Source organism: Stigmatopora argus, chromosome 5 (assembly GCF_051989625.1).
Source record: "Stigmatopora argus isolate UIUO_Sarg chromosome 5, RoL_Sarg_1.0, whole genome shotgun sequence".
NCBI lineage: Eukaryota > Metazoa > Chordata > Actinopteri > Syngnathiformes > Syngnathidae > Stigmatopora > Stigmatopora argus.
Window position 1 is genome coordinate 2,485,686 of NC_135391.1, and position 19,097 is coordinate 2,504,782.

Consider the following 19,097-nt stretch of genomic DNA (forward strand, 5'->3'; position numbering starts at 1 on the left):
GTGGGTGAGGGGGGGTCACATCTGGACCACCGAGCCAAAGGGGCGGGCTTAACATACTCCAATGAATCATTACCCATGATTCACGGGCGCCCGCCGTCATTCGGCGTCCCCTTCCCCTTCCCCGCAGCCACGCAGCTGCCGACCCCACCCGGCTTTTACGGCGCTTCACGTGCGTTCCACTCGTATAAAATTTTCATTTCACCTTAGCGATCCCCCACGCAATTAGCACGCGGGAAAGCCTGTGGTCGTCGTCGTTCGCGTGCAAATATCAAGCGCGAATGACATTTGCGCTGACATTATCTGCCGCCGTTTTGCTTTCTCAAGAAGCATCTGGGCCCGGGAAGAAACTTTGCCCATCGGCCCAAAAGCGGCGTGGCCCAAGCGGCGTGCACGCGGGTCGACGGAGAACCGGCGCGGTCGGTCAATGTGCTCTACTGTGCGACGGCGTGCCCCCAAGACCGAGGCTGAGTCTAGACACGAGTCAGCCAAGCCGTCCCGCTGACCTATATCCTACAGTTAGACTAAGCGAGAGACGCGGGGAAACCGGGGGAGAGAGGGAATAGAGCGAGAGATGATGGGGGGAGGCGAGAGAGAAGGAGAGAGAGAGAGAGAGAGACCAGAGCGCAGAGAGTGAAAGGCTGCCACGAGAATAAATCCAGGGACGGGGGAAGCGACGGAACGGGAGAGCTGGCGCGCAGACGGGCCGTGGGGGGTGCGGGGAAAAGCCAGGCCGCTATGGATAATTCAGAGTGAGTTAAAAGGGGGGAGGGACGGGAGGAGAGATTCAAAGTGGCAGCTCGCCAAGCAAAGTGAGGAGAAGTACAGTACGGGTAGGAAAGGGGAACTCGGGAGAGACCGTTTGGGGGGGGGGGGGAGAGGAGAAATAAAAATGTCCCGGGTGGCAAGAAGAAGACACGTCCCCGTTATCACTCTCGGATCGCATGAAGTGCATTCAAACGGGATATTGTTAGCCAGGCAGGACGACTGATTGTGGGATTGGTCGTTGCCCCTTTCGCATTCTTTAAAGGGCATTTCTTTGGTGGGAAAAGTCATCCGTGAAGAGTTGGAAAAGTTTGCATCGGCGGGAAGTTGACGTCAATTCTTTCAAATTAGTCAAGGACCGTATTTTATGGCATATTGGCCACCTCTGCGTATAAGCCGTACCCTTAAAATGGCCTTAAAATGGTTGAATTTTACAATTTCCCTCGTATAAGCCGCCCCCCGATTCACAATTTTCATTTCCATATTCATGGTTTTAATAGGGAGTACAAATGTGTTACTTTGAAGGGAAAATCTTAAGAAAAATCATCAAAGATGCTATTTCTGAGATACTATATCAATCGATTGCTGGATTGCACATTTCCGAAAGGGTTTTGCCTAAACGTAGACAAATTAAAAAAGGAAATCATGTGAGCAGTACAACCAGGAAGTGTGTCTGTAGCGGTCTAGTTTGTCATCCCTAGGTCAGATGGCGGCACCCTGAGCAGTTTTATGCAAGATATGTTTTTGGAATTTCATTCATAGACGTCAAAATACATTTTGTTAAGCGCTTTAAATGCTTACCGTAATTACTCGAATATAACACGCAGGTTTTTGCAAAATAATTAATTCCAATAGTTGGGGGTGCGTGTTATAATCAAAAACTAATTTTTTTTTATTTATTTTTTTTTTTTTTAATTTTTTTTTTTTTTTTTTTTTTTGTGTCTTGTTACATGGCCGTTAGCCTGGTGCTTTTTCTTGCCAAATAAATTGAATTGAAATTGAATTGAATAAAATAAATTACAAATTTTCGATCGAAAAAAGCATTGTCAAACTCACTTTGACGCACGGATTTTACGTCATCTCGTAGAGCCGACGCACGGATTTTACGTCATCTCGTGAAGCCGACGCACGGATTTTACGTCATCTCGTGAAGCCGAGACCACCACTGCCCCCCTCTAGCCTCGTACCCGTCTCAGTTCACCCTCTCTCAGTTCAGTGTTATAATCAATAACTAAAATAAATTACAAATTTTCGATCGAAAAAAGCATTGTCAAACTCACTTTGACGCACGGATTTTACGTCATCTCGTAAAGCCAATCGGATGATGTGTTGTGGGAGGAAGAGGAAGTGGATGAAGGAAGCGTGGACGTTGATAGGATTCTCAACGAAGAGATGTATGAGAGGACAGACAAAGAGAGAGAGGAACTTTTCATTTGAAGGATTCTAATGAATAAATTTGTTTGAACAAAACAATCGTGAAACGAAGAAAAAAAGGTAAGATTTCTGATTTTCGTCAGCGGGAAATTTTAGGTGCGCACTATATTCGAGTACTGCGTTTTTCCAGATTTTTTTGGCCCAAAGTTATACCTGCGTGTTATTTTCGAGTGCGCGTTATATTCGAGTAATTACGGTATATTTTCTTTATTCTGAAATAAATGACCCTATCGGCCGCATTGTTGCGTTTCCTGCATGTCAGGTCTAATTTGTGCGCATATAAGCCGTACCCTTGATTCAGTCATCATTTTCTTTAGTTACAAGCAAGAAAATACAGTTATTTATCAAAAATATTGAAGATAATGACCATTATTTTCGAATTTGACGAGGTCTGCAACCCTAGTTTTTTCACCCTGACTACCAACAGCCTGTGATGTTGTTTTTTTGGCCTCTAATTTTCTGAAAAACTGTTATCTTAACAAATTCCTATATAGCTTGCTGCCAACTTTCTTAATCCAATAAAACATATCCCTCCCCAAAACACAATTCACCCCCCAGTACAACATTTTTTCAACTCCTCTGCAACCTATAGCCCTAAAAATACTCAACTTCAATTGAACATGTTTACCTAAAATATCGTCGACAACCTCTTTGGCAAATTGCTCTACCCACCCATCATTTTTCCTTCATTGGCGACCATTTTCTCCTGAAAACAAAACGCCACTGTTTGCCCACACAGCCCATAATAATAAAAAATCTACAAAGCCGACGTAAAATGATGTTGACGCCATCGTGGACGTCAACCAACCCCCCCCCCCCCCAAATAGGAGTCCATTTACTCTAATTTGACTCCAATTTAACTCCGGGCCTTTTGTGGAGCTTTTCCGAGCCGGCCAATGGCGTTTCTCCAAAAAAAGTAAGTTGCCATGCGCAAATCACCATCCTCCTCATCCTCATCATCATCATCATGGACGTCTTTCCAATTTTTTCCCCTTTCTCTACAGCCTATTACTCTTCCTCCCATGAATGAATGAGTCCAGACAGAGGAGGACAAAGACTTAACATGTTTTTCTCTCTTTTCTTCTGCGTATTGAGAGGATGAGCTGGACTGTACTAATAGTCTTTGTGTGTGTGAATGGGACAGAGGGCTTTTTGTGTGTGCGTTCCAGACAGCGGCGCATAAGGCAGGACTTAAGTAGATGTTCGCCAAAGCGTACGTAATGCCGGGGAAATATCAACTAATCCCCACACTCTTCTAAACCTTTATCACCCCCCGCCATCCATTTTTTTCTTCCTCCTCCTCCTCCTCCTCCTGGCCATCGGGACCCTCAACATCAGCACCCTCCGCGTCCCCGAGAGATCCGGGCTCGCCGTCCCTCCGGCCTCGACGAAAATTCGCTGCTCTCTCTCTCGACTCTCGCTGGCGCAAAACAGAAACTCGCACTCGGCGGGGGATTGTTGTTGTTTCTTAATCCCGCTGGATTAACGGACTAACAGACTCGTTTTACCTCAGCCCAAACAAAAGGGAGATGTCAAATCACCCGCCCGACGCTAAAGGTGATGATCGCATTAACGTGAGGAGGGGGTGCCGCCGTCGTCGTCGCTGTCGGACGACGAACAATGGCGGCACCTGTTGGGAGGCGTTCGAACCCGCCCGTCTTTACGCGGGTTAACGATCGCGCTGGATGGGGTAGTTTCGCGCGAGCTAACGTGCTAGCGCCGAGCAAAGAAACGCCTAGAGACGGAATGGCGTAAGTCAGGGGTAGGGAACCTATGGCTCGGGAGCCATATGTGGCTTATTCCATGGGTGCATATGCATACCTGTCAACCTCTGCCGATAACTGCCCTTATAAATGATTATGATCCCCCTTACAAACCCCCCAAAAAACTTCCAAACACCGTACGAGTCGTACGGTGTTTGGAAGGTTTTTGGGGGGTTTGTAAGGGGAATCATAATCATTTATAAGGGCAGTTATCGGCAGAGGTTGACAGGTATGCATATGGCTCTCCACTAACCTGTGAGGTAAAATATGGAAATCACTGGTGAGAAAGCGGAGTCCCGAACGCACCAATAGAGCGTCACTGTGGCGTTGACACTACCTCTACCATCACTTTAATCATAATTTTGTTTTTTATCACTCTTCTGCATGCATAATACCATCAATACTGATTTATTAGCAGCATAACAATGTTATCAAGAGAATTTGGAGACTTTTTCTACTTCAAAAGTGGTGAAAAGACCCAAAAAAATAAATCATACATTTTCATGTATTTTTACTTTTCAATTCTGAGAATGGTTCTCAAAATATAACATTAGAAAATATGAATTGTTTATGGCTCTCTCTGTCAAAAAGGTTCCCGACCCCTGGCGTAGGTCGTAAAAAAAAAAAATCACGTTGGGGGTCACCAAGGCGCTGCAGGAAATGTAGCGTTTGTCAAACAGTGGTGCTGCACTAATCCACAAAGTAGACTCCAGATTAACCAGAGGGGATGGAGATGAGGGAGGGGTTAAAAAACATGTCGTCCAGACCCACCCCCACCATCACCACCGTGCCACACACACATATATACACACATACACACACACACACACGCAATCATCTCCAACCCAACATCCCCTCCTTTCAGATTATAGTACTTAGTCCCGCTCCTGTGCGGCAGACAGTAAGAGGATCTCCGGGTGGCGTCCACCCGGGCGGGCTACGTTATTGGTCTTCTAGAATCCCCCCACTCTGAGCGACCCCACCCTCTGCCCATGAATTGAACACCTACAGAAAGGCAGAGTTCAAAGGTCAAGGGGTTAAGCATAAGAGGGCTATAAAGTTATAAAAGATACATCTGTTTGTTTTTATGGGGAGGATTATTCTACGGGTTGGCGTATCGGCCCCACTGGGTTCGATTCCGAGTGGCGTGTTTTCCCTAGGGCAGGGGTGTCAGACTCAGGTTGGTTCGCGGGCTGCGTTAATGTCAACTCGATTTCATGTGGGCCGGACCATTTTAGATATAATATTTAGATTTTTTTTTTTATAAATGGATTAAAAGAACTGGATTAAAATCCCTGAATATTCAGTTTTTTATAGATCTAAAACAATGTTTATTTTAGCTTTTTTAAATATATTTTTAGATTTTATAAAATGATTAAAAACAGAAAAAAAATGATTAAAAATGACAATTATTGATTTAAAAGGGGGAAAATGAGGAGATTTAATATAATCTATACTCTTCATTTTAATTTGATCCTAAAACAGAAAGTTGGCACTCATGATTTACTTCTCTGGGCCACACAAAATGACGCAGCGGGCCAGATTTGGCCCCCGGGCCGCCACTTTGACACATTTGTCCTAGGGGTTTGCGTGGGTTTTCTGCGGGTACTCCGGTTTATTCCCACAACCCCAAAAAAGCATGCTGAACACTCTAAATTGGCTTTTTTATGTTCGACCATGATTGCCTTTTTTGACTCATTGTGACCTGCGATTGGCCGTAGTTGGCTGGGATTGGCTCCAGCAACCCTTGTGAGGATAAGCGGTACGGAAAATAGCTGGCACTAAACATCCACGGACTGAAACAAAAAAATGGAGTACTATGGGTGAAAATTAAAATGACATTTACAGAAATTAAGATATAACATCACTTCTCTTCAATAATGACGAGCGCATAAAAAAATTGCAATGTTGACCAAATAAGGAAACCATTGTGAAAATTGATGTCGTCACGAAGCCGAAAGCCGCACGCGGTTGACGATTTCCTCCCGTTAGCACGCCGACGTTTATTAAGCTCTCGCTAAGAAATCAACGACGACTAAATTATTTTGAGAGAGCGCCTCGGGCCAAAGGCACATTTTACGACGTGGCTGCCTACTGATGAAAAAAAAAAAAATCACTCTATATTGGATATTAGGAGGAAAAAGAAGAGGAAAACCAAATGTTGCTCTTGGAGGTTTGGTAGCATTCCAAAATGGGACGGAAACGTGAAACTAAAATAGCCATCGCAGAACCTTTAACTCTCCGCCGTCAATGAATGGCGATGTACGTCAATTTTATTTTTCATGCACTTTTATTCGGACCACCAAGATGGTTCGACTACTCTGACGGTTGATAAATTGTTTTAAGACATTAAATTAGAGTATGAATTCTCAGTATTATTTACTTTTTTTTTTAGATTGAACAAAATATTTTGGGATAGAAATGGGAGAAGAAAAATATATATATATTTTTTAAATTTTATTTCTTGCAACCTTTTTCTTAAAAAAGGAAGCATAAAATGCATATATATTAATAATTATTATTACTACAAGTAATATTATTTCGATTTATTTTTAAAATCATTTTTCATTAAAAAAACTGAAAATATCAGATATTTTGATTTAAAAAAAATGATTCAATTTAAAAAAAAAAAGCCTAAAATAAGACAAACATTCTCTTTTTAACTGGAAATATTAGATTTTTTAAATTTTAAAACAATTGTTTACTTTTTTGGTAAGAAGAAGCCAAAAATAAGACATTCTCTTTATAACTAAAAATATTATCTTATTTTTTTATTTTAAAAAAAGTATTTACAGAAATATTCTTTTTTTTTAATATTAAAACAATTGTTTAATTTTTGGGCAAGAAAAAGCCAAAAATAAGACAAAAAAATCTCTTTATGACTGGAAATATTAGATTTTTTTTTTCAACAATTATTTCATTTTTGTGTAAGAAAAGGCCCAAAATAAACCAAACATTCACTTCATATAATCATCATTCAAAATGTACCATAAAACCTAACGTCACAACATCTACTTTTCGGCTTGCCCCAAGTGATGTGGCGGCCCAAATCCGGCCCCCACCCCGTCACTTTGACACCTTAACGCCCAGCATATTAGCATCAGACAGCCTCATTTGAATATTTATCCTTGACGCCTATAATTGAAGTTGTGTTCCTCCCACTGCTTTTCAAGGTGACTGACTGGGCCTTCCTCCTTCGGGGCTTTGCTTTCAATTCTTGTCGGGATTGAAATAACCATCAAGTAATTCTTCCTGCCAAATTGCCTATGTCACTCGCACAGCTATCTCTGGGAAAATTTCTCAAGTGGATTTTCCATCTCTCCCTCTCCTTCACTCGCGTCAATGTCACACACGAAGACGCCAGACCTTTGAAGCGGACGCCGGCGTTCGGTCGACGGTCATAGATCGACACGGAGGGTAATAAAATGACGAGGCCGCTGGCCGACGTGTTTTCGCAGAGAAATCACCTGCTTGTTTCCGCGGGAGAAGGAGAAGCGGCGCGGAAGACGGCGAATCGGAGACGAGGATTCCTCCGAGACCCGCGGCCTAATTTCTTATTTTCAAGAGGGAACTTGACTAATTATATTTAAGTTAACTTCCCTGGTCAATTCAAGGGCAGCGTCGACCGGCTAGGAATAACGAGTTTGGAACAATGTTGATCAAATTGTCTCAAAAGTGCGTCAAGATCGCTTAAAACTGAGTTTTTTTTAAATAAAAGTATTGCTTTTAAAAACCCAGCAAAAAAAACAGCTATAAAACACTAAAAAGAACAAGTTCAAGGCCAGGAACAAGTTCTTTTTTGTGGGTGTTTAGCTTTTAAAGCTAAGCTAAGTGTTTTTAGCTGCGTCACAGTGATAGCAATGATTTTTTTAGAGTGGCTAACTGAGGTAAACTGCTGCGAACCGTAAAAAAACATCAAATAAGCAATATTAACTTTGTAAAAGATGAAATTAGAGTACCCAAGGAGAGTCCGCAAGATGATTTACACCGCAACAAACGACAAGTATTTCATTTTTTTAGCCATAAGTTATAGGATTAGGTGATAAATATACAGAAATGTACTGTAGTACAGGAAAGTCCAAAAATTCTGAAATTATTCAGATACCCATTTATGATGAGGACAGATGAGTGCTATATTTTTTTAGGCTAAAAGTCGCACTAGCTAAAGAATGAATAAACAAGGAAGGAAAAAAACGCTATCATTGGAGTATAAGTCGCAATTTTTTGATTAATCAAAAATCAGGAACAAATTACGTTACCGTAGAAACTAATAGAAGAAAACAGGCTAAAAAGGCAACGTTTTTGCGATAACTATAGCCGGAAATGTGTGGAGTTTGCATGTTCTCCCCGGGGCCTGCGTGGGTTTCCTCCGGGTACTCCAGTTTCCTCCCACATTCCAAAAACAAGCATGGTAGGCTGATTGGACACTCTAAATTGTCCCTCGCTACGAGTAATTGGTTGTTTGTCTCATTATACCCTGCGATTGGCTGGTGGGGAGTCAGCTGGGATAGGCTCCAGCACCCCCGCGACCCTAATGAGGATAAAGCGGTTCAGAAAATGAGACGAGATGAATAAATATAGTCAGAAAAGAAAACTTTACAAGCTCTCGGCGGTCTTATTGAAGTAACGCATGAGTTTTAGTCGCAGACCACAGCCAAACGATGACAAAAAGTGCGACTTATAGTGCGGAAACTACGGTAATTTCCCAAAAAGAAGCTACTCGCGTTTACAGAATGTGGTTTTCTCCTCCAAGTTGGGCCCCGAGGCATGGCCCGGTCTGTTTCTCCTGCTCCCTTCCTCCCTCTCGCCACCATATGGACACTCCAGATCTCCTCCATGTTTCCCCACAATATCTCCAAAAATTAAACACGTTTAAAGTTCATCGCCGGGTATCTCTAAAACAGCCCCGGAATCACGCCATCCCCATCTCGACGGGCACGTAAACCTACGAAGGACCCGTTTTCCAAAACCGTGATGGGATGGAAAGAGTTATCCTCTCCAAGCCCCGCCCACTTTGCGGTCTTTGAGCATCTATCTCCCCCCCCCGTCTTCAGGAGTGCTTTCCTTCTGACCAGTCTGGGATTTGATCACGCTTGCTTTGGTCATTACATCACAATTACGGAGCTGTTGGTATGAGGGGGGAAATAAGGGATGAAAAAAAAAAAGGAGTGGAAAAAAGCGAGAGATAAAATGTAGGTCAGTGGAGATGCGCTTGGGGCAGTTCCTCTCTACTCTCGTGTGTGTGTGTACATGTGTGTGTGTGTGTGTGTGTGTGTGTGTGAATGGGCCACGGCGAAAAAGCCTAAGAGTGAAAGTGCCTCCAACCCACCCACACCTGCCTCTTTGCAGACCGACGAGAGCATCCACGGTGTCAGACGTCTCCTAGGACGCCAGACGTCGAGCCCGGGTGACGAGCCGAGATGTTGGCCAAAACGGCTACGTCAACTCGGTTCCGCGCCTCGGTGATACGATTGCTTTTTCAACTTTTAGCGGAGGCTTATTGGCGTTCATGGCGTGCTAGGTTCTCTCTTTTTAATATTATTATTCATTAATTCATTAGACGTATTTTTCATTTTTTAAATGTAGGTGTTTAAGTGGTGGGCCGGGGGCCAGATTCGGCCTGATATGTCACGTTGTGCGGGCCATGAAATGGAGTCATGTGTGTCCACTTTATTCAAAATGTATAGACTTTTTACGTAGATTATAGATGTATAAAGAAAATGTAGCTATTTTCCTTCTTTTTTTTGAATTTCTTTTAATTAATCATTAAAAAAGCTCCTATTTCATTGCTTTCTGTTTGTTTGGTTTTTCTAATCAAAAAGCACTTCTAAAAAGTCAAACGTTAAAAACTAGGAAATATTTCCTGTTTTCCAGTTTGTTATTTCATTGTAAATCAAAAATAAAATATGTTTGTCAAAATGTGCATTCTGTCTTTTTTAAAAGGAAAAACAAGAGTAAAAGTTTAAAAAAATAAATAAAAAAAGAAAACATTGTTTACATTTTGGAGATTTCGTGTTTTGGATGCGAGTTTGCAAGGGTTGCGGGGGGTGCTGGAGCCTATCCCACCCAACTTTGGCCAATAGGCGGGAGACACCCAGAATTGGTCGCCAGCCAATCGCAGGGCACAATGAGAAAAACATCCAGTCACACTCACAATCCTACCTAGCGACAATTAAGAGTCTTCTATTAGCTTAGCGTGCCAGGTTTGGGGAAGCGGGAGAAAACCAGACTACCTGGTGAAAACCCACATGGGAAAACATGCAAAAGTTGGAACCCTCAATGCCAGAACTGCGATGCGGACGTGCTAACCACTGTGATACCGCGCTGCAATGTAAAATATGAATGAAATGAAGCCTACAATCAGACACAACATGGCTAGGATGAGCCCAAGCCGACAGTCTGGGTCTTTGTGGACCCCTATTGGTCCTCTGCCAGGTCCGTATTGAAGTATTTCTCAAAGGAAATGGAAGACCCCACCCTGAAAACCATCCCTAAAGATACCCGAGACAAGTCTCGTCACCCGAGCCGTTGTCCTTTCTGTGATGTAAGATCGTTAACCACCACATACATTAGATAACCAGTCTCACCGTGTCCCTCTTATCTTAAATAACGTTGAAAACTCCATTTGACCATAAATAATAGACTAGAAAATGTGCATTTTGTTCAAAAATCAGATCCGAGCGTTTAATACGACGTGGGTGGCTTTTCTGCGGGAGGCCGTGAACCCTTTCCAACTGATTAAGTGACCGAAAATTAAAATTCTTTTAATTCTGAGTTAATTATATGCTAAATTGTGCCGAGGTATGATTGCGTGGCTTTTCTGTGGGCACTCAGGTTTCATCCCACATCCCAAAAACATGCGTTCCAAGCTAATTGACTCCACTAAATTGCCCTTAGCTATGATTGGTTGTCCTTTCTTTCCTCGTGCTACGTGATTGACCGGTGCCTGTTAGCTGGGAGATGCTCCAGCACCCCCTGCAACCCTTGTGAGGCTAAGCGCTTCAAAAAAAAAAGAATGAAAATAAAGTTTAAATGCAAAATCAGAACGACACGAAAGAGGTCATAACACAAAATAGGAAATGTTCATAGTTAATTAGCACAAAAAAACTTTTTGCTAAATAATCATCTGAAACGGATTTAATATTGAAACGTGTGCTACTTTTTTTTAAATCCATTTTCCGGGTGTGCAAAAATCGGGTGACTCGGGACTCGGTTGACGTGCAAAAGCATGCGTTCGTAAGTTGAAACACTTCCTCCATGTTTGAAAACAGGCAACATTATATCGCACGGCGATGATTAAAAGTGGAGGGTGCTCTACTCTGTGTGTGTGCGCACGGGTGTGTGTGTGTGTGTGTGTGTGTGCTATGGGCTAAGCGGGAGAGAGTGGGCGGAGCAGAAAGTGCTGGGATCCAATCCGAGCTGGCGGGCAAAGCTTCTCCCCAACACGTTCTTCCTTCCTTCCCTCCCTGAAAACAGTGCAAGAAGGAAGAAGGCTCCCATCGAGGTGCGAGAGCGCAGATGTCATGAAAACGGCCGCCGGAGCAGAGCGCCATCGCCGACCCGCCGCCACCGCCACCGCTACCGCCACCGCCGCCCGAGCTCAGCCCGCCTCCTCCCCGCGCCTCTCCCTGGGATGCTTTTAGCCCACAAGGCGCCTCCAGCCAGCGGTCGTCGACGCCGACCTTGTCTCAATTCTTGTCGTATTTTTTTCTTTTCATTTTTCCTTCCCTAAAGAGGATCTTTGCCCACCCAGACGTGCCCTTTTTAAAAACATTTTTTTGCGTTTATGTTAGTTTCTTCATGACTGCCGCTTTGGGAAGGGAGGCGCAACAGCAACACCATGCGAGGTAAGCGCACCGATTCCACGCACGCACGCACGTGGTGAGATTTCTCGTTCAAACTTTTTTTTAGGGTCGGAGCTCCCTCCCTCTCTTTCTGGGAAAATCCTATTTTATGGTATTAAAGTGTATTAAAAGTTGGCATAAAAGGCAAAGGAAGTGATAGGAAATGAAAAGCGACCCTTGGTAGTCGAGACGCATCATCGGCTGTGCTAAAAAAAATGATGCTGATGATGGGGACGTCATTTTTTAATTTATAAATTGACGTAAATGGGTCTGGTTATTTGTGGGAAAAGTTTGTTGGGTGTTGCGGGGACACTTGACGTGCGCTCCACTAACCCATTTCTCTGCAAGAGATGTTCAATTCCAATGTCAATGTCATGTTGGCGTCACTTTCGCCTGTTTAAGGCCAGCCATCTCTTGTTCCTTTCAAAAAAAGGCGACATTTTTTACAGTTAAAATAGTGCTGCACTGGTGTATTGTTTTCTTTTTATGATCAAGTGGGGCCTTTTGCGAATTTTATTTTATTTTTTTATGTCGTGTGTCATTTAGGCTGAGATTAGGTTGCATCATTGGTTTAATATGTTTTTTTTAAAAAACAACTATAACTAACTTGTCAGTAGAAATGTCGACATGGACATTTTAGATTGTATATTGCACTGTTTACACAACTATGACTACAAGATAGTGTATATATAGTGTGCTTTAAAAAAATGGCAGAATAGTGAATTAGGCAAAAAAGTGAACAAAATTGGATGGAGGGCCTAAAACTAAAGGCCTTATTTTAATCTATTTAAAATATTTACAAAAAATACTTGTGAAATGCTCTGCATACTGCATTAAATATCAATTATTCATTTATTTATGTTGACAACTTATCATTTTGACTACTTATCATTTTGACTACTTATCTATGATGACTACTTATTTATGTTGACTACTTTGACTCCATATTTATTGATCATTTATGAAGCTTTAAATCTCTCGCATAACAACAATAAAGGCATCCAATTCAATTCAATTAACCAAAGACGAAATACCGGCAACAACAAAAAATGACCCCCATTAACAAATGGATTAAAAACGAGGAATAATCCCAAATAACGTGTCTTCTGCTGTCACGTTTTTTTTTACGAGATGTCATTTTCTGTTGTTGCTCCAGGCCATCACTAACCTTGATCCAGTAAAAAAATATATATATATAAAAAATCCATCATACCCTACCTCTACTTTTCCTTATTTAATTTGTATATTTTTTTTAAGCAAATGACTGTCATCCAACTGGCATTTTGTCCACATTAGAGCAAGACTTGCGAGCACCGTGGCGGCTTTGGGGGGGTCTACGGAAAGCTCCGGCTTTCACTTTACGTACAAGAGGAGGCCCCCGAAGCGTCTCTCTCTCTCTCTCTCACTCTCTCTCTCTCTCGCTCTCTCACCCCTTCTTTCTCCATCTCTATCTCTCTCCATCTTCCTCTCTCCCCCTGCACGCCCGAAAGGGTTTTGTCAGATAGAATTAAATCAGCGTGGGCAGCGCGCCCCCCGCTCCCAACCTGCGTGTATCTCAGCTGCCCGTACATAGAAATGCCCTCACAAACGCCAGCTTATGAAAAATAGACGCCCCTCGTTATCATTTAAGGCTAGCCGCAACTTCTAGACGTCTAACCGACAAACAAACAAACTAAAATATACACTCGCTGACATTTTAGTAGAGGACACCATGTCCGTTTTTATCATAAACTTGGATCGACAACACTTTATAATATTGACGTATTAGCCAGACCGAGTCATTTTATCCATATTCCACGCAATATGTTTTAATATAAACTGCGGTTACGTCCCTAAAGGTCAAAGAGGTCAACTTGGAGTAGCCCAACCAAGCGGCGGGGGTCGAAAAGGCGGGAGAAGGACGGTCAAATGACCAAGAGACGCCTTTTTTGGCAAAAATACACACGTAGTCATGCCGTACAAAAGGAAAAAATGGCGTTATTCCGATGCCATCACACACACACACACACACACACACACACACACACACGGTGATGGCGCCCACGTCACACACACGCCACGCATGACGGCCTCATGCCAATAGAATTAGTCCCATCCCGTTATTACTTGTCTAAGCATCGATCGGGCCGATTCCGAAGCACCCCGGAATTGATTTGTCATCAAAGTCAACGGAAGCGCTCTGATGGCAAAAACTAAACGGTGTTGCCAAAATTGCCAGATTTTTTGGCTACTTTTTCCCTGAACTCAGCATCGTTAACAACAAATGGGTGGAATAAATTGTCAATCATCGATCAGAAGTCGGATCGGAATCTATCGGAAATCATGTCATTTTCGGGGGGATCGTAATCGGGTAAAACGATCGGGTTATTAAACGCGTTGGTTTACATTTTTAGCTATGGACTCATTAGCTGCCATTGATAACGAGAGACGTCCGATCCATTTTGACTGGGAGGGCTGGCGGCGATCAAACAATCAAAACCCCCTACCCACACAGTCAGGTTGGATTGGACGCCTCTTGCCGTCAATAGCAGTGAAATATGATCACCTGCTGTAACAGTTAGAGTGAAGATAAGTCCATAAATACACAGCATATTTTAAAATAATTTCTATTTTTTTGTATGTATATTCATAGTTTTGAAACAAAGCCTATATTAAAAAAAGTCCAACAAATCACAACTAAAATAGCTCAGTTTATTCGCTGTATACGTTTATGTAAAATATCTCAAATATATGTAAAATACACTTTTAAAAAAATGTTTAGATCCTTATTTTGGTGATGCTCAACTGAAAAAAATCGCTGGAGGCGATCAAACAATCAAACCCCCCTACCCACACAGTCAGGTTGGATTGGACGCCTCTCGCCGTCAATAGCAGTGAAATATGATCACCTGCTGTAACAGTTAAAGAGTGAAGATAATTCCATAAATACACAGCATATTTAAAATGATTTCTATATTTCTGTATGTATATTCACACTTTTGAAACAAACGCTATATTAAAAAAAGTCCAACAAATCACAACTAAAATAGCTCAGTATATTCGCCGTATAAATTTATGTAAAATATCTAAAATATATGTAAAAAATACACTTTAAAAAAATTGTTAACAGCCTTATTTTGCTCAACTGAAACAAAATTTGATTCACTTTTAAAAAATAAGAATAAGTCACCCTTTTTAACTGATTATTATGTTAGCAATAGTTCTATTCCAATTGGTTGGACAAAAGACGCTCTGGATTAGCCCTTATTTTCCCCTTCGTAAAACATTTCCTGCGTCTATATTGACAGATTCTCCAAGTGGCGTGCAAAAATACACGATGGGGACATCCCTGGTTGTTTATTGTGTGTTTGTGCTGACTAATGGCGGCTGTTACGTAAGAAGAGAAGGAGAGATTAGCCCGAGCTCGCCCGTGCAGGCCGCATTGTTAATCCCTCAGCACGGCCTTACTGACTGAGCCACGGTTTGGGATGTTGCAACACACACATACCCACACACACACACCCGCACACACTGACGTTTCGCCGCCGAACGGATACCGCCGCCTCCTCCTAACCGACGGCGCCGGTCCCAGTGAGCCGCGATCATGGCTTCTGTTTGTTTAGCGCGCGCTCGGCGTCGACTCCGTGTTGGTTTTACGCCGCCGTCGTTACCTCGGGGATGCGAGGCGAACGGCGGCCCCCGTTCGCCCCCCCTCCCCCGTTCGTTTTCACGAAGCCGCGGCTACGCGTCGCGTTGAAGTATGCGCCGGCGCTTTATCTACACCGAGAGGGATTTTCAGGCCCGAATCGCTTCTAAACTGTAAATCTGCCTTCAAGTCATAAGTCCTCTTATGCCAATTTTACTGATCAACGTCGGGAGAACGTCGCCGTGGGGTGGCGACGATATGCACATTTTTTTGTTTTGTTTTGGAAAGTTTGTTTTAAGGCCATTTAACGTGGTTTTCGAAAACACGCAGAACTCCACTTTTTCACTACGTTTGTCAAGCACAGCAAACTTTTGAGGCCTCAAATACAAAATAAAAGCAAATACCATATTTTCTCGCATATTAGCCGCATCCGCGTATAAGCCGTACCCTTAAAATGGCCTTAAAATCATTGAATTTTACAATTTCTCGTGTATAAGCCGCCCCCTGATTCACAATTTTCACCTGTATATTCATGGTTTTAATAGGGAGTACAAATGTGTTACTTTGAAGGGAAAATCTTAAGAAAAATCATCGTATTTGGTATTTCTGAGATACTGTATAAATCGATTGCTGGATTGCCTGCACGTAGACAAATTCAAAAAGGAAGTCAGGTGAGCAGTACAACCAGGAAGTCTATCCGTAGCGGTCTAGTTTGTCATCCCTAGGTAAGATGGCGGCGCCCTGAGCGAGCAATGGCAGGCACAAGCAAGTGAGTTTTTTCACGTTTCATGCAAAATACGGTTAATTTTTTTCTTGAATTTCATTCCTTGACATCAAAATACATTTGTCTTGCGTTATGGCGTTTCGTCTTTGTTACTTTCATGCATGTCAAGTCTAATTTGTACGCATATAAGCCATCCCCTTGATTCAGTCATCTTTTTTTTTTAACGACAAATATGGCGTATCTGCGAGAAAATGCGGTAGTTATTTGTTAAGGACTTTCTTCAAATTCAGAACTTCACAGTCTTCAAGTCTAATTTATGCGCATATAAGCCAAACCCTAATTTCAGTCATCATTTTTTTAGCAACAATATGCAAGAAAATACGGTAGTACTCGTCGATGAATGTTTTCCCCCTTTTAACTAGATTAGATCTGAAATAATTTCTTTTTTTGTTGCACTAGTAGATGGCGATCTATGTTAAAGCCGGCATTTAAAATCAGAAGATAAAAGAAAACGTCGGGGATGGCGACCGAGACGCCGATAAGAAAGGAGCGCAATTAAAAGACTTTAAGGGTTATATAATAAAGTAAGCGTGCACGCGAGTCTGTCTGCCAAAATTTGGCCCCAAGTGTAAAACGTGCTTGCGCTTGATTGGTCCACGCCGCGTAGGCATTGAGTGGAAATTCCAAACATAGACACAAAAGAATATAGATAGCGGCACCATCAGATGACATTGGCAGCGCCCATAACGGTGGCATCCAAAGTCCAGCCTGGTAAACAGCTGCTTATCTAACACCCAATCAGATTGCTCCGTCGGCTGTTGCTTTGTGTCAGTGTTACGTTTGCGACTTTTAGTTAATGAGGCCCGTTTCCAATACCGTGCACGAGAAAATGATTGGTGGGAAGGCATTTATACAGTAAATAAATAGAAATTGGCGTAATATTCAGACTATAAGTTGCAGCAGCCAAAAAAATATACGATGAAGAGAAAACGAAGTATTGCGTATTTTTCGGAGGGCAATTTTTTTATATCAGAAACCAACAAAAGCAAAATGGAGAACAACTTGCACCTGTCAAACTGCTTAAAGCAAGTTTTTTATGAAAATTAAAACAATTCCATGACTGTCCTAAATAGCAAAAATGCCCAAAAACATTTTGTAATTAGCGCCATGCTAGCTATGCCCTGTTTAAACAAAATATAATGTTTAAAGTGTTGCCAATTCGAAGAAATAATCACCCTGTTTGAATGTAAACAAGCGTGGACGAAAATTTTACTGGAGTTTTTTTTATGGCTCCAAAATTTGTCATTTTTCAAGAAAAAATATTCATAATAAATATATGACTGCTCTCAGAAGGCTAATATTCCTATCTTGGGATGGAAAATTCTTTCCACAACATGAGAAAATTGTGCAAAAGCAGGAAATATAGAACCTTCATATCTTATAAGAAAAATTCTATTTTTCCAAAACAGTATGGGGCAGCCAAAGGGTTAATATACCAATTTTTTTCAGATAACTGTAGCCTAAAAAAACTCCGTAACTGCCTCTTGGTGGTCAGAAAAAATATATATAACTCGCATTTGAGTATGAGTGACAAACCCAGTCATTCTATAAAAAAGTGCACCTTATAGTCCAGATTATACGTTAGTTGTAATATAAGACTGGATCTGAATGTTCCTACTAATCGAAGGTGTCGTGTTGGCAGGTGCGACGCTCGCGCGTCGCAACAATAAGCCTGTGACTTAGCCAACTACGTCTTTTCTTAATGACAAAGATTAGCCTGTTTTAGCGCTCGTAATCCCATTGAAGAGATTCTTATTAGGTCTATCGTCCCTTCTCTCCGTGCCCCCTCTTTCGGGACCGCCCGGGCCCATCATCGTCACCGAGGACGGGCCGTTGACGACGAAAAAGTTCAAATGAAATTAGGAATAGGAAAGCAAGACCACCATTGCTTTTATTCGCTTGACTCCAATTGAACGTTGATAATGTATTCTGTCGAATCGCGTCGCTGGAGAGAACGCAGGTGAAGAGCGGAACAGACTGTGTGCGTGGTGTATGTGTGGGTGTGTGTGTGGGGGGGGCTTTGTGATCAATTTGCTTTTGCGAGGGACGCCCCTGGGGCCACTTTGGGAGAACCTTGTTAGGCTGAGTTAAATTGTTGCCCGAGGCGGGCTATTAGCGCTCGTCCCTGGGAGAGGACGCGCGTTCCCGCATTTAAACGGGAACGCGCACACCCGCTCACTCATTCGCTCGCTCGAGCTGGAGGGAGGGGGTATGTCAACCGTGGGGGGATCAAACCCGGTTGGGTTGGCGGGCCATGTTCATGTGGACGAGGTCTCGCGTAGGGTGGACCAGTTTATTTTTGGGCTGAAAAGTGGAGTTAGTTGCCGCTTTTAGATTGAGCAATATTTTAGAATTAACCTTGCTAGGACGTGACTTTTTATGTTTTTATATTACTTATTTTTGTTTTTTGTTTTTTGTTTTTTACTGGGAAAACGCACTTTGTGGAGTAGCACCATCAATTTCGTTATGCGCAGCTGTGTAAGATGACAATAAAGGCTTTTGATTTTGATTTGATTTTTTTGACGGTGCTAGACGTCCAATCCGTTATGACTGGGAGGGACGAATGAAGGTTCGTTCGAGGGATAGGATGCCGTTATTGCCTGAATGGCCAGTTTATGTGAATTGGACATGGGTTGTTGCCAATGGCAGACAATGAGTTCATTTTGCGTCAATTTCGCTCCCATTTTAGCTTAAAAACAGGTCACTTTGAGATCCTTTCAATTTGATTTAGAGGGACTTTGTGTTCATTTGTCGGCTCCTGCTGATTTTGGGGCATTTCTAGGGGACTTGCTGTTGGTTTTGGGGCATTTTAAGGTTCCTTGTTAACTCATTGGCTGCCGTTGTGATGGCAAGGGGCGAAAGAATGACTAGGAAATGGAGGTGAA

At 42.5% G+C, this 19,097-nt stretch overlaps 1 protein-coding gene across 1 annotated transcript in view; it reads left to right on the forward strand.

The window, feature by feature from the left end:
- The first annotated feature begins 11,389 nt into the window (after window positions 1–11,389).
- Window positions 11,390–19,097, forward strand: part of rorb (RAR-related orphan receptor B) — a 30,051-nt gene continuing 22,343 nt past the window's right edge. Inside the window, exon 1 of the mRNA XM_077600127.1 lies at window positions 11,390–11,806. Coding sequence (XP_077456253.1) covers window positions 11,800–11,806 — 7 coding nt within the window. The 5' untranslated portion in view covers window positions 11,390–11,799. The remainder of the gene's footprint in view (window positions 11,807–19,097) is intronic.